The 23,711-nt window shown below is 45.6% G+C and overlaps 2 protein-coding genes and 1 pseudogene across 2 annotated transcripts; 2 read left to right on the top strand and 1 right to left on the bottom strand.

The window, feature by feature from the left end:
* Window positions 1–8,351: 8,351 nt before the first annotated feature.
* Window positions 8,352–11,172, top strand: LOC123092038 (uncharacterized; annotated as a pseudogene).
* A 1,496-nt stretch (window positions 11,173–12,668) lies between these two features.
* On the bottom strand, window positions 12,669–16,043 carry LOC123128515 (8-amino-7-oxononanoate synthase). The gene is made up of 11 exons (XM_044548542.1): window positions 15,761–16,043; window positions 15,384–15,496; window positions 15,180–15,287; window positions 14,861–15,099; window positions 14,719–14,760; window positions 14,496–14,583; window positions 14,282–14,415; window positions 13,851–13,939; window positions 13,402–13,552; window positions 13,252–13,320; window positions 12,669–12,996 (listed from the first exon to the last, which is right to left on the bottom strand). The coding sequence occupies exons 1-11, from the start codon at window positions 15,954–15,956 to the stop codon at window positions 12,846–12,848; spliced, it is 1,380 nt and encodes a 459-aa protein (XP_044404477.1). The 5' UTR covers window positions 15,957–16,043; the 3' UTR covers window positions 12,669–12,845.
* A 146-nt stretch (window positions 16,044–16,189) lies between these two features.
* Window positions 16,190–22,225, top strand: LOC123128519 (leucine--tRNA ligase, cytoplasmic). Its single transcript, XM_044548549.1, has 3 exons — window positions 16,190–16,339; window positions 17,795–21,102; window positions 21,869–22,225. Exon 2 carries the CDS (start codon window positions 17,799–17,801, stop codon window positions 21,084–21,086), a length of 3,288 nt encoding a protein of 1,095 aa, XP_044404484.1. The 5' UTR covers window positions 16,190–16,339; window positions 17,795–17,798; the 3' UTR covers window positions 21,087–21,102; window positions 21,869–22,225.
* The last annotated feature ends 1,486 nt before the right edge of the window (window positions 22,226–23,711 follow it).

Raw genomic sequence — 23,711 nt, forward strand, 5'->3', positions numbered from 1 at the left:
CCTATTTTAACAGAAATAATAGGCATGCCTACGATAGGTCTATGTATCTTAGTATCTGGTCTAGCAATATTAGCAGTCTCGCCACAGAAATAAATGACATGCCCATCTAAATTATCATCCAAGAGATCTTTAACCATAGCAATACTAGGTTCAACTTTGATTTGCTAAGGAGGTGTATAAGTCCTAGTATTACTCTTACGAACAACAGTTGAAGTTTTAGCATGATCCTTTATCCTAACAGGGAAAGGAGGTTTCTCAACATAAGTAGTAGGAACAATAGGATCACTATAGGTGATGGTCTTTTCTTCAACTGTAATAGGTGCAACTACTTTTACTTCAACGGGAGGATTATATTTAAACCATTTATCCTTAGGGATATCAACGTGAGTACCAAAAGATTCACAGAAAGAAGCTACTATCTCAGAGTCAAGTCCATATTTAGCGCTAAATCCACGAAAAGCATCGGTATCCATATAAGATTTAACACAATCGAACTTAGGTGTCATACCTGACTCCTTACCATCGTCGGAACCCCAATCTTCAGAGTTGCGTTTAATTCTTTCCAATAAGTCCCATTTGAAATCAATAGTCTTCAGCATATAAGAACCAGCACAGGAAGTATCAAGCAGGTTGCGATCATTAAGAGAAAGCCAAGCATAAAAATTTTGAATAATCATTTCCCGGAAGAGCTCATGATTGGAGCATGAATATAACATTGATTTAAGCCTCCCCCAAGCTTGAGCGATGCTTTCTCCTTTGCGAGGCCAGAAATTATATATGTAATTACGATCACGATGAACAAGATGCATAGGATAGGACTTTTGGTGAAATTCCAACTTCAATCGTTTATAATCCCAAGATCCCGTATCATCACATATCCTATACCATGTCAATGCATCTCCCTTCAAAGATAAAGGCAAGACCTTCCTTTTGACAACATCATCGGGGATACCTGCAAGCTAAAATAATCCACAAACTTCATCCACAAAGATAAGGTGTAAATTGGGATGCAATGTTCCATCTCCTGTAAATGGATTAGCTAGCAGTTTCTCTATCATGCGCGAAGGAATCTCAAAGTAAATATTTTCAAAAAGTTCAGTAGGTTGAGGAGCAACTCTTGGCTCTTCTGGTCGGGGTGAAGATACCCCGAACAAGCCCCTCAAAGGATTAGTTTCCATAGTGACAAGTAACAGAAAATTTTAGCACACTATATAAATGTTTCCTTACCAAGTTCCACTCACCAAAAGCGCTACACTCCCCGGCAATGGCGCCAGAAAAGAGTCTTGATGACCCACAAGTGTAGGGGATCTATCATAGTCCTTCCGATAAGTAAGAGTGTCGAACCCAACAAGGAGCAGAAGGAAATGATAAGCGGTTTTTAGTAAGGTTTTCTCTGCAAGCACTGAAATTGTAGGTAATAGATAGTTTTGTGATAAGATAAATTGTAACAAGTAATAAGCAATGAAAGTAAATAAAGTGCAGCAAGGTGGCCCAATCCTTTATGTAGCAAAGGATAAGCCTGGATGATTTCTAATAATGAGAAAGGAGCTCCCGAGGACACATGGGAATTATCGTCAAGCTAGTTTTCATCACGTTCATATGATTCGCGTTCGGTACTTTGATAATTTTATATGTGGGTGGACCGGTGCTTGGGTACTGCCCTTACTTGGACAAGCATCCCACTTATGATTAACCCCTATTGCAAGCATCCGCAACTACAAAAGAAGTATTAAGGTAAACCTAACCACAACATTAAACATATGGATCCAAATCAGCCCCTAATGAAGCAACGCATAAACTAGGGTTTAAGCTTCTGTCACTCTAGCAACCCATCATCTACTTATTACTTCCCAATGCCTTCCTCTAGGCCCAAATAATGGTGAAGTGTCATGTAGTCGACGTTCACATAACACCACTAGAGGAAAAGACAACATACATCTTATCAAAATATCGAACGAATACCAAATTCACATGACTACTAATAGCAAGACTTCACCCATGTCCTCAGGAACAAACATAACTACTCACAAAGCATATTCATGTTCATAATCAGAGGAGTAATAATATGCATAAAGGATCTGAACATATGATCTTCCACCAAGTAAACCAATTAGCATCAACTACAAGGAGTAATCAACACTATTAGCAACCCACAAGTACCAATTTGTGGTTTGGATACAAGATTGGGTACAAGAGATGAACTAGGGTTTTGAGAGGAGATGGTGCTGGTGAAGATGTTGATGGTGATTGACCCCCTCCCGATGAGAGGATCGTTGGTGATGATGATGGTGATGATTTCCCCCTCCCAGAGGGAAGTTTCCTCGGCAGAACAGCTCCGCCGGAGCCCTAGATTGGTTCCGCCAAGGTTCTGCCTCGTGGCGGCGGAGTTTCGTCCCGTAAGCTTGCCCACGATTTTTTCCAGGGTAAGAGCCCTCATATAGTAGAAGATGGACATCGGGGGGCCACCAGGGGGCCCAGGAGACAAGGGGCGCGCCCAGTAGGGGTGGGCGCACCCCCCACCCTCCTGGCCAGGGTGTGGGCCCCCTGATGTATTTCTTTCGCTCAATAATTCTTATTAAATCCAAAAACATGTTTTGTGGAGTTTCAGGACTTTTGGAGTAGTGCAGAATAGGTTTCCAATATTTGCTCCTTTTCCAGCCAGAATTCCACTTGCCGGCATTCCCCCTCTTCATGGTAAACCTTGTAAAATAAGAGAGAATATCCATAAGTATTGAGATAAAATGTGTAATAACAGCCCATAATGCAATAAATATTGATATAAAAGCATGATGCAAAATGGGCGTATCAGGACCCGAGGGGGGCACAAGACACTAGGGCGTGCCTGGGCCCCCTGGCGCGCCCAGGTGGGTTGTGCCCACCTCGGGAACCTTCACGACTCCAATTTTCTCCTGTTTGCTTGCTTCCAATGATAAACAATCTTTATATACCCCCCGAACGTGTTAACCACAGTATCGCGAAGAAATCTTTTGTTCTTATTTCTTGTTGTTTTTCTAGCAGATCTAAAAATATGTCATCTCAAAGCTCGGAGGAAGAGAACCCTGTTTCTTACCAGCCTCTGGATCCAAACAGCTTCAGGAGGACTTTTCCCTATATGTGGTCTGCAAATGAGGAGGATGAAAACGAACCTATTCCCCCTCGTTTCCTGCATGAAAGCAAGGAAGTGTTATGTAAGAGGATATTAAAGCTTGAGCTGGAGGATGGGGATCTGAGGGAGGACAACTTTATCCTTCAAAGCAAGCTGGATAAACTTACTACCTCATCACCACCACCATCATCATCTTCCCCACCAAAATAAACTTGAGTTCATGGTATGGGCACTCCCCTTGGCTTGTGCCACACTTGGGGGGGGTGCCCCGGTATCGTATCATCACCACTATCTTTGCCTTTATCTATTTTAGTCTGATCTTTAGTTATCCTATGATTTAGTTCAATAAAAGTTTAGTTCGATCTGTTTTTGAGTGTTTGCTTAGTGATCTACCTATCTATGTAATCATGTGCAAGATATATAACAAAGTTTAATTTGAGTTTTTTCTCTTTACTTCCTTGTTGCATTAAAAAGAAAATAAATAAATAAATAAGATCGTATGCTAATCTTATGCTAAGTAATGACATCACATAAGTAAAAGTATAAGTGGTAAAATTTGTTGGAGATTGACAAACATAGCATTGGTCAATGATGCAACTCATGAAAGAATTAATAAGGGAAGAGAAGATTTGCATGCAAATACACTATCTTGGACATCTTTTATGATTGTGAGCCATCATTAAATATTATATGTCAAAATTGTTGACGTTGGACAAGGAAGACAATGCAATGAGTTATGCTTGTTCATATTCACATAGATGTTATGCTGTTATAGATCCTTCAACATGTGGTGCTTTCCCAATATCTTTGCGCCAAAAATTCCACACTAACTAGAGATACTACTTGTGCATCCAAAAACCTTAAACCCAAATTCATGCCCTGAGAGTCCACCATACCTACATATGGATTGAGTAAGATCCTTCAAGTAAGTTGTCATCGGTGCAATAAGGCAATAAAAATTGCCTCTAGAAGTGTTGGATCATTTAGTGTAAGAGAAAATTGAGCGTTCTACGAACTTGTGATGACAAATAATAAAAGCGACAGACTGCATAATAAAGGTTGCTATCATAAGGGCCAATATAACGTGACGTTCTTTTGCATTAAGGGATTTGGCATACAAACAAAAAGCGCATGACAACCTCTGCTTCCCTCTGTGAAGGGCCTATCTTTTACTTTCATGTATTTACTTTTATGCAAGAGTCAAAGTATTCTTCCCTATTCATTTTTATTTACTCTTTTGGCAAGCATCATGTGGTGAGGAAAGATATAAGCACGTATATCCAGTTGGATGTGAGTGGGCATGAATTAGTATTGTTGACATCACCCTCGAGGTGAATATGTTGGGAGGCGAAACTATAAGCCCCTATCTTCCTATGTGTCTGGTTGAAACATTTTGCTCATGGGTATGATGTGAGTGTTAGAAATCATAGAAGATTATATGATGGTTGAGTATGTGGACTTGCCAAAAGGCTCCGACACATGAACCTTCCTGAAAATATGATGAATTGTAGTTGCAAAGTTGACTGGGAACATAGTTTTTTGGTTTTCAGTAGAGTTTATGCTTTATACTTCAATGTTGTGATGAATCATTACTTGTTCATGAGAAGCTATATGATGAAAGTTGTGTGACAAAGTTTTATGTTAAAGTTCCTTGCTATCATAATAATAATCATGATGCTTCTATGTCTGTATTCTATTTTTATCGACACCTCCCTCTCAAATCACGTGGTCATGTTTTTCGATATCGGCTTTCACTTGAGGACAAGCGAGGTCTAAGTTTGGGGGAGTTGATATGACCATTTGCATCATTATTTCCTACTATTATTTATAATGTTTTATGCATAATAATGCTTTTTGGAGTATTTCTAATGCCTTTTCTCTCATAATATGCAAGGTTTACACAAAGAGGGAGAATGCCGGTAGCTGGAATTCTGGAGCTGAAAAAGCTACGTCGTAGTTACCTATTCTGCACATCTCCAAATGAGATGAAAAATTACGGAGAATTGTTTTGGAATTTATGAAAAATACTGGAGCAAATAACTACCGGAGGAGGCCCACCAGGTGGGCTATGCCCACCTGGGCGCGCCCTGGTGGGTTGTGCCCTCCTCGGCCCGCCTCCGGTGCCCATCTTATGGTATAAAAGTCATTTTGACCTAGAAAAAAATAAGGGGAGGACTTTCGGGACGAAGCGATGCCGTCTCAAGGCGGAACTTGGGAAGAGCACTTTTGCCCTCCGGCGGAGCAATTCCACAGGGGGAACTTCCCTCCCAGAGGGGGGAAATCATCATCAACATCATCACCAACAACCCTCTCATCTTTGGGAGGACAATCTCTATCAACATCATCAACGCACCATCTCCTCTCAAACCCTAGTTCATCTCTTGTGTTCAATCTTTGTACCGGAACCTTAGATTGGTACTTGTGGGTGACTAGTGGTGTTGATTACATCTTGTAGTTGATTACTATATGGTTTATTTGATGGAATATTATATGTGCAGACACATTATGCTATTTAATACCCCTCTGATCTTGAGCATGATTATCATTTGTGAGTAGTTACTTTTGTTCTTGAGGTCACGAGAGAAGTCATGTTGCAAGTAATCATGTGAACTTGATATGTGTTCGATATTTTGATGATATGTATGTTGTGATTCCCTTAGTGGTGTCATGTGAACATCGACTACATGGCACTTCACCTTATTAGGGCCTAAGGGAATGCATTGTGGAGTAGTTATTAGATGATGGGTTGCTAGCATGACAGAAGCTTAAACCCTAGTTTATGCGCTATTTCATAAGGGGTCGATTTGGATCCAAAAGTTTAATGCTATGGTTAGATTTTATCTTAATACTTTCTCGTGGTTGCGGATGCTTGCAAGGGGATTAATCATAAGTAGGAGGTTTTTTTAAGTAAGAACAACACCTAAGCACTGATCCACCCACATATCAAATTATCAAAGTAGCGAACATGAATCAAGCCAACATGATGAAAGTGACATTGTGAAATTCCCGTGTACCCTCAAGAACGCTTTGCTTATTATAAGTGATCGTTTTGGCATGTCCTTTGCCTCAAAAGGATTGGGCTACCTTGCTGCACTTTATTTACTGTTACCGTTACTTGCTTGTTACAAATTATCTTGCTATCAAACAACCCATTACCGACAATTTCAGTGCTTGCAGACAATACCTTGCTGAAAACCACGGCTGCTACAAATCAACCGGATGATTTCTCTAGGAAATCATCCGCCTCGCTGGCCGTTTGATCTACGCTCCAATGGCCATTCGATAACCGCAAGTCAGCAAAGTTGCATGCTTCAACGCAGCACCGTAGCATCTAGCAAAGCTCCCTTGCAGCCCCGCGATATCTCTATTGCATCACCATTACAGCTTCCACAGCCCCGGTGGTGCTCCATTGCAGCCTCGGTGAAGCTCCAATGCAGCGCAGGGGTGCAGCAAAAGCTCCAAGGGAGGTCGGCGAAGCTCCATTGCAACGCCATGGCCGGGCCATCGTGGTCGTCGTCACAGCACACCCGAAGCTCCATTGCAGCGCCGGAGTTGCAACCGCCATGGCCGGCTCATCGCGGTCGCCGACACAGCACCAGCGGAGCTCCATTGCAATGCCGGAGTTGCAACCGTCATGGCTGGCCCGTCACGGTCGCCGACGCAACACCGATGAAGCTCCATTGCAGCCTGATGACCGTGTCGGCGCTCCAATGCATCAACGGCAAATGGCGGAGCTCCGCTGTAGCCTGATGATCACGGCGACACTCCAATGCATCAACGGCGGAGCTCCATTGCAGCCTGATGACCGCGGCGGCGCTCCATTGCAGCCCCGATGAGTGATGCAACGCAGTTGTTGTAGCACCGAAGAAGAGTTGCATCATCGCGCCCCGTGCCTCTCTGCAGTGGCATCAGTGCTGCATCACCGGTAGTCATCGGGACCCCCCATCACGCATCACCGATGAGCGCTACAAACGCAGTGCCGACAAGTGGGCTTCGGCAGCTCGCGTTGCAGCTGGGGGTAGCGGTGCATTGGCAGCTTGGGAGGCAGCACCGATTTGGAGCTTTGGTGTCGTTGCTTGGAGCGCATCCATGGCATCGGCAGTAGAAACCGCGCGGTGGTGGCAGCGGCCAGAGCAGGGAGCGGGCGGTGGGGACGAGGAGAGAAAGGGGATCGACTGAGTCAGGTGGAAGAGACGAGAAGATAAGGTTGATCGTGGGCGGGCCTGACCGGGACACGTGTCACTCGTAGCAAGCGATTTAAGTGAGCTTGTTTTCATCCGGTTGATAACAAACGTTCTCCCTTGTCATTTCCTTCTGCTCCTCGTTCGGTTTGACACTCTTACTTATCGAAAAGACTACGATTGATCCCCTATACTTGTGGGTCATTAGGCACCACTAGTGGAATCACGACATCTCGCATTGTGTGAGGGTGTGAGGAGAATAGGGTGGCCCTAGTGGCTTCTTGGGGAACATTGTGCTTCCACACCGCTCCAACGGAGACGTACTTCCACTCAAAGGGAAGGAACTTCGGTAACACATCCTCGTCTCACCGGCTCCACTTGTGGTTACTTCTTACCTTTACTTTGTGCAAGCTTTACTTGTGTGGTATCCTTTGCTTGCTTATGTTGTTGTTTCTAGCATCATATAGGTTGCTCACCTAGTTGCACATCTAGACAACATATTTGTTGCTTAACCTAATCTGTTAAGAAAAGCTAAAAATTGGTGGTTGCCTATTCACCCCCCCCCCCCTCTAGTCAACCATATCGTTCCTTTCACCTAGTCCCCCCCCCCCCGAAAACAACTTACTTGGCTTTGGATTTGATAAGCTCGAACTTGACTTAGATTGGGATAAAGAAAAGCCTCATTTATCTTGGGTTTAAACTTGTTACCCATTCATGTTTCAGTAAAGCTATTGAGCGAGGTTTTGCGTGTGCGTGTGGGTGGGTGATATGGGTTGGGGAGGTGCCCCCCCCCCCCTCAATTGTTGCCTAAGCCAGCCTTGTATCTCGGTAAAGCTATTGAACCGAGGTTTTGCGTGTGCATGTGGGTGGGGTGGGGGCTTCTCCCCCGTTGAAATGATGCGTAAACAAGTCATGTTATGGTTGCCAGCTGGTCGATCGGCGTGAATCTCGCAATCGTAGTTAACAAGTTTTGGTCCCTTTCGCCTCGAATTCTCCGTCGCCGAGGCTATATAAAGCAAGTTTCTCGCTCCATCTCCATTTCCTCTACTCTTCCCTAGCGGACCCCCTCTGCTCTTAGCTACACATGGAAAACTCACCATCGTTGCCTCACTCGTAGGTTGACGGTGGGGAGTGAAGTGGAGCCTTCTCTAATTTAGCGGTGATGATCAGTAACTTAACTATGTTTACATGTCTAGCTTTATGTTTGTTGCAGTTCTGGAAAATACTTGCGGGTAAGGCGCAGAAGACGTGGTTTATTCTTCTATATATGAAACTCTCGACTCCGATGGTTCATCGGCGGCCGAGAGGGGGAGGGGGTGACACTACTTCTTTCCCTTCAGTTTACCCATACAAAAGTTCCTCTCTTCCTATATCCCTTTCTTTCGGTGCTGACAATTTTCTCCTCCACATCCATTGTCATACAATACCAACGAAGGTTCACTGACAGATGGGTAACTTCATCTCTCCTCCCTTCCCTCCTCCATGTCAGAGAAAATTTTCTCAGATCTAATTATGTCAAGAGGATGGTAGACATCAATATGTCGACAGTCTAGGCGATAACAAGTTTCATCGTTAGGAATTTTCTATCTAGATAGTTGACAAATCACGGTATTATTCAGAAGTTTTCTATATCCCCTTTAGGGACTCTAGACCGAAGAACCGGATTTTTTTTTTTTTTTGAGGGAAGATGTCCAGTTAGCCCGAGCCCCCAGGTGAGTTTACCTTCTTGCAGCTGTAGAGAGTCACCACACCAGATCCGCTCCACCAAAGCCGTGGCGTGAGGAGAAAGACCTGGGGGAGATGATGTAATTTCGAACTTCTTAGGGCTAACCTTTTCCAGCTGCATCAAGCTTTTGCATTGTCGTTTTGGTAACCGAAGCTTATCCCATTTTTGGCAGTTTTACCTTTGCGTGAAACCAGGCGCAGTAAACAACAAGGCTCACATTGAACCATCATCAGAAGAGACCAACGGTGGTTCATCTCGCCGCTGAGCTGGATGCATGCGTTCATATGCAGCCGAGATCGAGGAGCCCCTCCCATGGACGGTGTGCGCTCGGCTGCTCGCCTCGCGTGCGACCGGCCTCCTTTCCACGTCCTCTGCAGCTTACCCGCAAGCCTTTTCCGGAGAGCCGCGACGAACTCGAGGCTACTGGGCGTGTAGACAAGGTGGAGTTACTGGTCTTCACCGCGAGATTAGCGGAGGGGGGCTTCAGTTCGCCCCTGATCACCGCGCGCGCACCGGCAACCGGCGGGTGAGGCTGAGGCGACCCATGCCGGGCTTTCCATGTGAGGGGTGCCGTGTGTGCGCCGAGCCGTGCGCCCCTGCGCTGCGTGCTCTCCCTTGTGCGCCCAGGCCTTGTCTCGTAGCCGGGGCGCGCAACAAACCTCTGTGGACGCACGTGCACGCGCGGCGTGCCATAGCACGGAGCTGGGCCTTTATCAACCCCGCCTCGCCGTGCCATTGCCATCCGCCAGCGAGCGAGAGAGAGAGAGACAGTGTGTTTGTGTGAGAGTGAGGGGTCGAGCGAGGTAGTGGTGGCCATGGCTGGAATGCGTGAGATGGCGATATTCTACTCACAGGAGCGCAGCTTATTCCACCGGCTGGTGCGCGACCTCGGGCAGGAGAAGGAGCATATGAGGTGGGTGATCGCGCTCTGGCTCTGGTTCGAGGCCGATGGGAACGACAAATTCATGCGCCGCGCGGCCGCGCTCCCGGGCCCCGTCGTGCTGCGCTTCGTCGACGAGGCGCTGGCGTGCCTCGCCCGCCTCGCCGGCCGCGTGCTCGCCGGCGCCAGCACGCTCCTCCCCTGCACCAACGCGCTCCTCAACAAGCCCATCGACGACGTCACCTACTTCGACGAGCACCGCGACAACATCATGCCCCGCGTCAAGTTACTGTACAAGACCGTCTGCCGCGTCGTCCTCGACGACGCCTGCGCCTCCGACAACGCCGTCTTCTTTCCCAGCAAGAGCAGCACCGCCTCCGCGCCGCGCGCCATCGGCACCCCCGTGCTCGCCACCGCCATCTCCCCCCCCCCCCCCCCCCCCCCCCCAGACGCCAACGACGCCGAGGTTCGCCGACCTGAACGCAATAGTGACGCCGAGGTTCTCCCAGCTGAACGCGATGGCGCCGCCGTGGGCCCCGATCTGGCTGGCGCAGCCGTACCAGCCCCAGCCCCAGCACCAGCACCAGCAGCATCAGATGATGATCGTCGACCGCCTTCCAGAGGAGTTCCGCTCGCTCTTCATCCGACATCAGGGAGTTCTTCAACTCGTAAGCTCGCGCCGCCACTACTATATATATCATCAGCATATCTATCTCTGGTCAATATATATACAAACGATGACCGTCATCATACATGCATGCATGCATGCATGGATGGATGGATGCAGGCTGCAGGGGCGCCCGTGCGTGGAGGACGTGATGGTGGAGAGGGCGGCGCCTGGGCAGATGCCGGTGTACGGGAGGGTGGTGCTGCAGAGCCCGGACATGATCCCGGCGCTGCTCGGGGGCGAGCCGACGGCCAAGTTCATCATCAAGGGCAGGCACCTCTGGGCCAGGGTGTACGTGCCCTGCTCCAGGCACACCTTCCAAGCCTGAATGCTCGATCCATCCATCCATCCATGCATCCAGCTACCTGGCCTACAATTAAGCTGCATGCGTGCATGGAGCTGGAGCTTGAAGATATGCCATGGCACAGTCAGTTACCCGGTTCATATCATATGCTACCTACTGCTCGATCGATCGATTGGTCCAGAGACTATGCTCGAGAGATGAGACAACCATCGATCGATATACATATGTGTGTCCAGTTTGTGCTTTGTGCTTGTCTTAATTATATCGGATATATGGAATAAATGTGTGTTTACTTCCCGTTTGATACATGAAAGTATTTATGCTACTCTGTTATTATACTTGTTAGGTCCACCAGGGCCTCCATAATGCCAAGCCCCTCAATGCTTCTTTTGTTTGATCAGCTGATCTCGATCAGGCCCTGGTTTGAGATAGCGGGGATTATTTCCTGTTCCTGCCAGAATTCAACACTTCATTGCCTCTTTGGTTCAAAGGATTTTTATAGCAGGCTTTTTGGAGGATTAAAAAAATTTAGGAGTTATGTCTATGTTGGTTGTTTGATTCATACAATTGAATCTATAGGGATTTCCATAGTAAATCTAGCACCGACTCCAATCTCTTGGAAAATTTCTTTGTTTTACTTGTGATGCAATCAAACAAACTCCAAAGTCAAACCATGTAGGATTCAATTGGGCATGACACTCTAAGGCCTCCTTTGGTTCATATGATATGAATATCATAGGGATAGGAAAATCATAAGAAATGAGAACATGTATTTCAATTCTATGGACAAAGAGATGTCATTCGATGCATAGGATAGGAATTTTGTCATTGAGTCTAGGGTAAATTTTTTTTCCTTTGAAATGCAAAGGATTGGTTCCTATCCTACATAGGAATAGGAATCCATTCCTACAAAGTAAAGGGCTCCAAATGAATTTTACCTTTGAAAATTATATTCTACATAACCCCACAAAATTCCTACAGACCAAAGGAGGCCTAATCACGTATTTTTCCTATTCCAGTGTTTTTACAATCATGTGAATGAAATAAGTCGAGGCCTCCTTTGGTTTAGTGGAATTTTGTAAGAATTCTAAAGGATGGAAATTTTGTAGGCAAAATTTCTTTGGAGCTCTTTGCTTTGTAGGAATGGATTCCTGATATTATGTAGAATACGAATTAATCCTTCACATTTCAAAGGCCAATGGAAAAAATCCTACCCTATGAATCAAGTGACATCTCTTTCCCTATAGGAATTGAATTGAGAAGTGACATAAGTGACATCTCTTTCCCTATAGGAATTGAATTGAGAAGTGACATAAGTGACATCTCTTTCCCTATAGAAATTGAGATGCATGTCTTCTCTTCTTATGGTTTTCTATTCCTATAATATTCCTATCCTATGAACCAAACGAGTGGAATTTCCCACGATATTCCTGTGTTCCAAACAGGCCACTAGTTATGCGAATCGAACAGTTTCATGTGAAATTCCTGCATTCAAACAGGCCGTTGTTTACCAGACAGTTTGGTAGCCTCTACTTACATGGCGGCACCAAGGATGTTTCCAGTTACAGAACAGGCTCAAGCTCCCAATATAGAAACTACCCAAATCCATGTCTACATCAATACTCCTCCGTCCAAAAATAACTGTCTCGAGCTTAGTACTCCCTCCATAAACTAATATAAGAGCGTTTAGAATACTAAAATAGTGATCTAAACGCTCTTATATTAGTTTACAGAGGGAGTACAACTTTGTACTAAAGCTAGTACAAAGTTAAGACACTTATTTTGGGACGGAGGGAGTAGTATCTTTCAGGGTAGTATGCCTCATAAGATCATATATACCAATTATGGAAACATTTTGTGGCATGTGAAATGGATACAGATGATCACGTCGACATCTACTGACTTATTCCTCCGTGTGCGTTTTCTCCCACATAATCCAGCACATCTAGTGTCACCGCCTACAAGCTTCAATTCGCACTGCTTACAGTTTTGATGCTGCGACGTAGCTCTGCTCAGAATGCCCCTCGACAAAGCTCTGCTTGGCATGTTTGCCAGATAGCCAGGTAGCGAGCGCATCGACCAGCCTCTTGATGTCATCCGAGGAATGAGAAGCACTCAAAGTTATTCGCAGCCTGCCAAGAGATTCATGGTCAGTTAATCTTGGTCGACAGTTGAAACAGAGTCTCATTGGTGATTATCTGTACTGAAATCGAGCAGGAATCCATAGATACAGAGACATGCATGCTACAACAGATCTTGCTAATTATGACATTGTGCTATATGCCCTTAATGGTACAGTCCTAGTCCAGTTACTTGGACACAGGGTTGCAAGTTCTAGATTGGTGAAGTTCATGACAAGACACTGGATTGCAAGGGGAAGGAGGGACCTGCATGAGTTGGGCGGCACGGTGGGTGGTCGAATTGGTGTAACATGAAATCCAGATCTTAGCATATGCCTGCAGTTCAAAGATGGAATAATTAGGAGCATAAGATGACCCAGGCTGGAACTAAATAAAATTGGAAGGAAGAGATATAACCTGCCAGCCCTCAGTGCTGCTTCTTCACTTCCTACTACTATGGAAATTATGGGACTAGTTATATTGAGTTTAGTCAAGGATGCAAAATACTGCACGTGCCTCCAGACCAATGATCTCCGCCATCGTTCCTTCCTCGAGACATGGAGCGCGGCTGGAATCAGAAAACAGCACGGATATTTGAAGCAATGTGATAGTTTCTCTTTCAGAAAAATGCAAGTTCCTGATAACTATAGTTTCTTAAACTAGCTGAAGTGTTTGTACCCAGTTATCATTCTTACTGACCAATGTGAAAGCACTAGTCATCATTTTAAGCATTTCCTAATGAAAAGAAGGTAAGAGAAAATAGTGGACATCAGCCCAACAAATGGAACACAACAATGACAGACCGCTAGCTTGCGATATTCATTTTAGAGGGTTCTATGACACAGTTGGTATGTTGTGAATATTACCTTGAACAGAAGCAACTACTGGCACTGGCAAAGCAGTTGAAAAAATGAACGAACGACCTCGCGACTGAATTAAACTCTTCCATCGGGTGCTGCTCAACACATTGCAAATTTTTAGTTATTAGCCAGTAAACTATCAAGATATTATAGTAAGTCCAAAGTTTAGGGAAGCCATGAAGTGTGGAGTGCTGATATTCCAGAGTCCAGTGTCCAGTACCATAAATATACAGTGTTGCAAATGTGCATAACATCCCGTTCATTGAATTATAAGCATGGGGCACTGTGGTGCAAATTTGCCAAAGCTAACTTATATGACATGACCCAGAACCTTGAAAATCACTTTATACGATCTCGTTTTTTTGTACTAAAATCAGTACCACATTGTACAAAAGTGTGTGCATTCATACGACAACCTGATCTAAGTGTCTGTTTACCTGCATGCCACAAACCCACCCTGGCAGCCAGCAGCCTTACTTAAGGTGCCAACACCTATGTCAATTCCACTCTCACATTCAAGCAGCTCGGGTACACCACCACCATTATCACCACAAACAAGTGTTCCATGGGCCTGTCCAAGGAAAATCGCAACAAAATCGATCACTAAGAAATTCTGCAAAACTGTATCTGAGGGGAGATAAAATTACTAACATCATCGATGACCAATAAAAATCCATACTTCTTGCGTAGTTCCACAAGTTCAGGTAATGGAGCAAAATCACCATCCATGCTAAACAAGCTGCATTGCATCAACAAAAGAGTATCTGAATTTGGTGCTCTGACATTATGCATACACAAGCATGCCTCTACTTATACTACACACAAACATAAATATACTTTTTAAGTGAGGAAATTAAATTTGAGAAAAACTTGCCTATCTGTGACAACAACTTTCTTTTTTATTGAGCAACTGGACCTGCACGGATAATGGTATTGTATTGTAGCTATCTCAGTTCATGATTACATATGGCATATTATGCAATGATGATATTATGACTGAAAAGTGAAAAACATACAGGAGGAAATCAAGATGGGACATGTCACAGTGCTTGTAGACAAACACTACAGCTTCTTGCTGCCGCTCAATAAGGCGAATCCCATCGATGATCGAAGCATGATTCAGGGCATCTGAAAAAATAGCAATTCTCTCGTCCTTTGCGGGTTTTCTGCCAACCGCCAAAAGAGAGCTAATACTCCCCAGAACAGTCATCACAGCCATATTGGCAGAAAATCCGGTGGGGCAGAGAAGGCAATCCTGTAAAAAAAACTCTAAAGTGAGGATGCAAAACTTGTGAAATAATGACTACTTGAACTAAAAAAACTGCGACGCTAGACCTCTTTTTTCTTCAACTCTGCCAATGATTCCTCCACCAATTTGTGATAAGTAGTATACCCACATATCAACGCGGAGCCTCTAGGGCCCATGCCGTACTCTTGAGCTGCCTAGCAAACGCACCCAATCGTTAGCTCAAGCAGAGACTCGTCGATTCAGAGTACTCTACAGTCCTGAGAATCGCCACGATTGCAGATCTTGCACACCTTTGATGCGGCCTCACGGACTGCCGGATGTGAGCTGAGTCCCATGTAGTCATTCCCGGAGAAAAGAATGAGCTTCTCACCCAGCTCCTCTTCCTGGCCACTGGCCTCGCCACCTAAACCAAACGTGCCCATGAACAAGCCATGTAGTGAGCACTGCCAGTAAATCTTGAAAGTGCAATATAACCAGAAACGATAAATAAATAAACACAAATAAACTCCGGAGCGTTGTTCTTTCTTTTTGCATACCATATCCTAACAGCTTAACAGGGACACAGTCACACAGCAAGGCAGCAAGCAACACGCAGAAAGAATTGAGCAGAATTGTCTAGGGTATTATTGCGAGTAAGTGTGCGATATTGACGCTGCCTGCTGCAGACCTTCGGCGAGCCACTGGCGGAGGGTGGCGCGGTCGAGGCGGATCTCGACGGCGGCGCGGTCCCACGGGCCGGGGCCTGGGAACGTCTCCGGCGGCGCGGCCGGAAGAGCCAGGGCGATGGGGCGTGTGGCGCGCAGGAGGCTCCTGGACGCCAGCTCACCGAGCGCGGCGTCCACGAGCGCGTCCCATTGCGCCATTCCGTCGAACAGGCGGCGGCCGCTTCCTCCTCGCTGGTGGTGGGACGGAGAGGACGAGGCGCGGACACGGAGAAAGGTCACGTGACAGAGCAGTTGGCCCACGCTTCAATGACCAGCACGTCAGCCCAACCAGGATCGGCCCAGGTTAAAGACTATATTGGGCCGCAGGCCAACAGCCGATTGTATTGTACTCGGCCCCGTGACGCTCATCGTGTCTCAGTTTCCCTGATTAAAAAACAGTAGTCGTGTCTTGGTCAAGCCGCCTTGAGCTTTCCCTCGAAAAAAAGAGACCGCCTCCACCACCACCAGCTCTCCACTCCGGCGACTCGAGCGCTCCTTTCGCCGGCGGGCGGTGGTTCTGCGCGGCGGTTGCTCGCGTGTAGGTGCGACTCCCTCTCGCGCTCCCGACTCCTCCTCTCCACATCTCAGACACGAAGTCCCTCGTCTGCACACGCTTGTTTTCAGTAGCCTCTGTTTATGCTTGGTTTCTGTTACGTCCTGTCAAAGTTATGCCGGATCCGTCTATTATATTCGCGCGTGGTGTTCCAGCCTAGTTTTCGATGTGTTCGTGCCTGATTTTGTGATGAACTGATGATGGCATGCTGTTGTTCTCGCTTTCGCGTGGTAGGGTTTCAGTTCAGCCCCTTTATGTTGAGCACAATCGAGGCGAAATAGTTCATACCATGCCTGGTTTTACATGATTCTGTGATACTTTATGTGGACCTGGTATAGAACATGTTTTTGGCATGCTTGTTTAGTTCATATGGGAAGAACTGTGACTGTCCTTACCGGCTGATTTTATTTTGGCTAACACATTGATGGATTCCTATGTGTGCCGCTCAGCGGATTGTGACGGTTTTCGCCCGGTTTTCCGTTAATTAACTGGGCAATTCTCTTCTGCTTTATTAATGGATGAGGCAAATCTTTTGCCTCCGTTTCAAAAAAAAAATTGATGGATTCCTGTCTTTTCTAGTGTGATTGCTTTTCTTCGAGCCACGAGCTTGGGATTTGAGAATGATTCTTAGCTCTTGTCAGTTGCCAGTTTGTCACTGGGTATGTAGTAATATGTCTTTGGTTTATCTACTTGTTGTTGCTTACGTAGTTCAGAACTGTAGTTATTTTTATTTTATTTTGAAAATCTGTAAGTTTGGACAGGGAAATTCGAACATCATATTTCATAAAGGTTGAAGGATGCGGAACTTATGAAAACTTGTGTTTACGAGTTTGCACGTGACTATGCTTTTAATATTTTAATTGACAGTTTCTATACATTGTGTGTTCTTGTTCAGGCTCTCTGTTATGCGGCCCACCAATATAAGAGCTGGTTCATGAGAAAATGATGTTTGGGGATTTTTCATTTTGATTGGTGTCACGTCATGATTTTTTTTGCTCCAGTTATTATTATTCTTGTCGTGTTGCTGTACTAGAGTTAAGACACTTATTTTGGGACGGAGGGAGTACTTATATAGAGTCATGAAAACGCTGAGTTTATTCTGCTTTTACATAGTACTTGCTCGTAATTTTGGGACTTTAGTTATGTGTGCAAGTTTTAGCCAGCAGAGGTTTTCTCAATTTTAGATTTATAGATGTCAAAAATTGTTTGAGTGTCCCCTGTTGGTGAGTTTTCTTATGGTTCCAGTACCTCTGTTACAGAATGGCTTCATCTCATTGACTTCATTAAGCATTACTATGTTTCTTATGTTGGAAAACTGAGAAATTCAAAGCAGATTGCACGCTGTTGCTATTTTTTACATTGAAGATGTACAATTTATTCCGGAATGATGTACATAAAATCTAGAAGTTGGCCCTCTGATACCTGTTTTTTGTTGAACAATCAGGAAAATGTCATCAAATCCTGAAGCAGGCAAGCGTTATGCACGCAGAGACCTTTTGCTCAAGATCCAGTCAGATGCTCAAAAGTGTTGGGAGGATAGCAAAGTTTTTCATGCTGAGCCGGGCAATAAATCTCCAGGCCCTGGTGAAAAATTCTTCGGCAACTTTCCGTATCCTTACATGAATGGATTGCTTCATTTGGGACATGCGTTCTCATTGTCCAAGCTTGAGTTTGGTGCTGCATACCACAGACTCCGTGGCTCGAATGTTCTATTGCCATTTGCTTTCCACTGTACCGGGATGCCAATCAAGGCCTCAGCTGATAAGCTGGCCAGAGAGATACAACAGTATGGAAACCCTCCAGTGTTTCCTCAAGCAGAGAATAATTCAAGTGCTGAAGTGACAGATGATAGAGAAGTTGAGCAGGCTGCGGCCGTTGCCCCGGATAAATTTAAGAGCAAGAAATCTAAGGCTGCTGCAAAGACTGGCATGCAGAAGTTCCAATGGGAGATCATGAAGAGCTTTGGCCTGTTAGATGAAGACATTGCCAAATTTCAAGATCCTTATCACTGGTTGACCTACTTCCCTCCGTTGGCGGAGAAAGACCTTAAGGACTTTGGCCTAGGTTGTGATTGGAGGCGTTCATTCATAACCACCGACATGAATCCTTTCTATGATGCTTTTGTTCGATGGCAGATGAGAAAACTCAAGAAAATGGGGAAAGTTGTTAAGGACATGAGGTACACAATCTACTCCCCATTGGATGGCCAACCTTGTGCCGACCATGACAGGGCAACAGGTGAAAATGCACTGCCACAAGAATATGTGCTGATTAAAATGGAGGTGATTCCACCTTTTCCCCCAAAGTTGAAGGTCTTGGAAGGAAAAAATGTTTATTTGGCAGCAGCTACATTGAGACCAGAGACTATGTATGGCCAAACTAACTGTTGGGTGCTGCCCAATGGAAATTACGGGGCTTTTGAGATCAATGATGCCGATGTCTTCATTCTGACAGCAAGGTCTGCTCTTAATCTGGCATATCAGAATCTATCCAGGGTCCCCGAAAAGCCAACCTGCTTAGCTGAGCTTTCTGGCAACGATTTGATTGGTTTGCCATTAAAGTCTCCTCTTTCCTTCAATGAAATCATATATGCGCTTCCCATGCTCACTATCTTAACAGATAAAGGTACTGGCATTGTGACTAGTGTTCCAAGCGATTCGCCAGACGATTTCATGGCACTGCAAGCTTTAGTCACAAAGCCGGCATTGAGAGCAAAATTTGGAGTCAAAGACGAGTGGGTTCTTCCATTTGATATTATACCAATAATCGACATTCCTGGATTAGGAGACAAGTCAGCTGAGAAGGTATGTGTTGATCTTAAGATTACGAGTCAATATGACAAGGAAAAACTTGCTGAAGCGAAAAGGATGACATATCTTAAAGGATTTACAGAAGGAGTGATGGTTGTAGGGGAGTACAATGGCAGAAAGGTTGAAGAAGCAAAGCCACTGATTAAGAACAAGCTTTTGGAAGAAGGCTTGGCTGTTTTGTATAGTGAGCCTGAGAAAAAAGTTATGTCAAGATCTGGTGATGAGTGTGTTGTTGCTCTCACAGATCAATGGTACATAACTTATGGTGAGGTTGAATGGAAGCAGAAGGCGGTCAAATGTTTGAAGAACATGAATACATTTTCAGCTGAAACTCGTAATGGGTTCGAGCATACATTGGGCTGGCTGAACAAGTGGGCTTGTTCACGTTCTTTTGGCCTAGGTACTCGCATTCCATTTGATGAACAGTTCCTTGTAGAATCTCTTTCTGATTCAACCCTATACATGGCGTATTACACGATTGCGCATCTTCTACAAAATGGTGACATGTATGGAAAAGAAAGATCTTCTATTAGGCCAGAGCAAATGACGGATGAGGTATGGGATTATGTTTTCTGTGATGGTCCGGCACCCAAAAGCGACATCCCTCCTGCCCTGTTGAGCAAAATGAAGCAAGAATATGAGTACTGGTATCCCTTGGATATTCGGGTATCTGGTAAGGAGCTTATCCAGAACCATCTGACATTCAGCATTTACACTCATACAGCACTCCTTCCAGAGCATCATTGGCCTCGTGGCTTCCGCTGCAATGGACATCTTATGCTTAACTCTGAGAAAATGTCCAAGTCCACAGGGAATTTCCAAACTCTTGGGCAGGCCATTAAAGAGTACTCTTCAGACGCCACCAGGTTTGCCCTTGCTGATGCGGGTGATGGTATGGATGATGCAAATTTTGTCACTGAAACTGCAAAATCTGCCATCATGAGGCTTACAAAAGAAATTGCATGGATGGAAGAGGTTATAGCTGCTCAATCTTCTCTGAGATCTGGTCCTCCCTCTACTTATGCTGACCATGTGTTTGCCAATGAGATCAACATTGCTGTGAATGAAACCGAGAAGAGCTACAATTCCTTTATGTTCAGAGATGCCTTGAAGTCTGGGTTCTATGACCTACAGTTGGCTAGAGATGAGTACAGGCTCTCTTGTGGAGCGGCGGGCATGAATCGTGATTTATTGGTGTGGTTCATGGATGTTCAGACGAGGCTCATCACCCCGATTTGTCCACACTATGCTGAACATGTGTGGCAGAATATCCTAAGGAAGGAAGGTTTTGCAATAAAGGCTGGATGGCCTATCGCAGGCACTCCCGATCCTACTCTTAGAATAGCAAGCAAGTATTTACAGGATTCAATTGTTTTGATGAGGAAGCTGCACCAGAAGCAAGGATCTGGTTCCAAGAAACCCAAGAAGGGCGCGGCACCACCTCCGGCCGCAGAGAACAAGCTCACTGTCGGTCTCATCTATGTCAACGAGCACTATGACGGATGGAAAGAGCAATGCTTGAGGGTGCTTCAATCAAGTTATGATAGCCAAGCACGTTTGTTTGCCCCGGATGAGGATATTAGTGAGGCGCTGAAGAATTGCTTCATTGAACATGAAGCAAACTTCACACAAGTCCAGAAGCTCTGCATGCCTTTCATCAGGTTCAAGAAAGATGAAGCAAGGACCATCGGTCCGCAGGCTTTGAATTTGACGCTCCCCTTTGGTGAAATGAACGTGCTTGAGGAGAACCTGGAGCTGATCAAAAGGCAGCTGGGCCTTGAGCATGCAGAGGTGCTGTCGGCATCTGATGGAGCTGCTCGTGCCAGAGCTGGACTGCATGTTTCTGTGCTGAACAACAACCCGCGCTCCCCTGGGGAGCCAGTTGCAATATTCATGAGCAAGCAGGAGTTCGAAGCCCAAAACTAAGCTCGGCTTCATCGATGTAAGTCATAGTATTAGCTTGCCTTACATGTTTGCAGCTTGGCCGTTTCATGTTAGTCATGAGTGTAATTATTATGAGAATAAATTTAGGTTGTATTGCACTGTTGTGGCCTGAAACTGGTTCCTCCTTGTGATGGTTTGCTCTACTGTTAAGGCTCAATTTGCTTCTAGATTGATGTGTTTACTCAGATTACATGCACCCATGTGTACACAAGTTCTGCTATGCTTTTTGGCTGCACTGAAACCAAGTTCTAGAATGTTCAGAAAAAAAACAAGTTCTGCACCGAAATCTCTGTTCATTTACCATGCCTTGTATGTGATATGTATGGGGCTTCTTACCTGTCGTGGCAATCCTGTGTGTTATATGTAGCTTGGGAAATCATGTATACAAATGAGTGATTCGTGTCTAGAATCTCATGCACCGTTGTCAGCCTTATTAAAGATAGAAACTCTGCCACTTGATGCTACCGCTGCAACAGAAATGTTGTCAGGCTTACTCAAGATGGCCATTAGATCACTCCATGCAGGTAGTGTTGTAACAGAACATGGGTCAGTAGCATTACTGTAGTTGTGCCTTACGTCGCAGGGTAATTGGCTCGTAGTACTGCTACCTTCAAAGAATCGAAGAGAGGTAAATATCACTTTTGACATTGTGTGTTTGTTATGCGATTTACGGATTTATCTGTTGCAGCACTCCTATGTGCTATATGCTGCTTGAGGTCATATACGAAATGTGCTGAGGTTCTTCTTCCTTTGGATGAATATAGGTGAGGAAAGGACAATTGGCGTGCTTGACTGTGTGAGGATCCAAGAAGGTTAAGGATTCAGAAATGTTAGGCATACTGTTTGATGTGGCTGTTCATTCATGGGAGTGACTTCGAATCACTGGGAAAATGTATCATACTTGCACACGCTGGCATGTCACGCCCACGATCAGTCCCGCCTGCAGCCTGACATGACATGTTAATTTGGCAGGTTTCCTGTGTTTAGACTTGAACATACTGTTTAACCTCGTGTGAATATTACAAAGGAATAGGTTGATGTGTGAGAAGGATTCCTGAGCTCCATGCTCTTGTACAAGCTGATCCTGTCTACTACGTAGCTTTTAAGCTTGCCTGTCTATACATCTTTTTCTGAACAAGGCGTATACATTTTACAACTTCTGTATGGCTGTGTGCTTTTGAAGGCAGTACAGAAGCCCTGGAGTTTTTACTAGGAGGATGGATTCGAAGCCCTGGAGCGCGCTTGTCGGGAATCGGTGCTTGAAACTTTTTTTAAAAAAAACGGAGGCAAAAGATTTGTCTCATCAATTAATTAAGAAGAAGAGAATTGCCCAGTTAATTAATGGAAAACCGGGCGAAAACCGATACATATAGACCACATGCGGACTACTCGCTAAGAAAGAAACCCCCTAACCCCACGGTCAACCCGGCAAACATACGTAACGTGCAACAACCACAATCCCTCACACTTCTACGTCGTAAAAAAACACCCAACAAAACCAAGGTTGAAGATAACGAACAACACCAAATCCACGGAGACGAGCCAATCCGAGATGGTGATCGAAGAGACTGACAATCATCCATTAAGCAGCCACGAACACCTTATCAAGAGCGTCACTCTTCTTGCCTATGCCCCTAAGAGCCTTCTTCACCTTCTTGATTTTGCGCGTAGAAGATTCCTCCACTAGAAGGCAAGCAATCGTCTTGCCAGACCCAGGGCTAGCTGCCTCCAAGGAGGCAAGCAAGCCGCCAAGCTTCTTCTTGAATACCGCCTCGTCAATACGTGCCAGCATATCTTCACGGTCAAAGACGGGCGGGCGGATGGACTTCGGCGCCTCAGAATGAGGTGCCAAAGCACCTACCGCATCAACCTCGGCACCGACAGACGCGACCTTGTCCCTCGCAGACACCGCCAAAGAACATCATCAGCCACGGGTACCACCGACACGATGGACTCTTGCGCCTCCAGTTGCCCACATGGCAGAGGTGAACCCTGTAGTTGCGCCTCAAAATTAGGTGCCAAAGCACCTACCTCATCAACCTCGTCACCCACAGACATCACATGCACCATCTCCTTTAGAAGCACCATTGAAAGAGGTGAAGTGGGCTCGCCACAACACTCCCGCAGCTCGGGCATAATCTGCAGCACTGGAGTCATAACCTCGTCGATGACTACACTCCCAGAGACAGACAACAACACAGGCCTCGACGATAGACATGAAGTAGCACGAGGGGAGAAATGTCCATAGAGGCTTGCTTCTTCCCCAACTGAAGATCCAGTCTGAAGCTCAGGCAGCGGAGACACAACTGGCACAACCTCAAGTTTGGCAAGGGCGGCCTCCGCCCTCCCTAAAACACTCTCAACTCGCGCAAGGCAGTCAAGAAGCAACTCGGTCTCCTCGGCCAATCCGGGTTGCACAGTCAAGACAGGCTGGAACGACACATCTGATGTGGTGACTTCACTGGTGGGTGCAGGCGATGGAGTAGGACATTGGCGCGGCGAAGTTTGGTAAACAGGCTTCCTTACACGGCAGAAGCGGGCGATGTGACCGGATCGAAGACAGTCCATGCATCGGATAGGATCCCTGCAAGAATGTGCATGATGACC

The sequence above is a fragment of the Triticum aestivum genome, chromosome 1B, assembly GCF_018294505.1.
Source record: "Triticum aestivum cultivar Chinese Spring chromosome 1B, IWGSC CS RefSeq v2.1, whole genome shotgun sequence".
Classification (NCBI taxonomy): Eukaryota; Viridiplantae; Streptophyta; class Magnoliopsida; order Poales; family Poaceae; genus Triticum; species Triticum aestivum.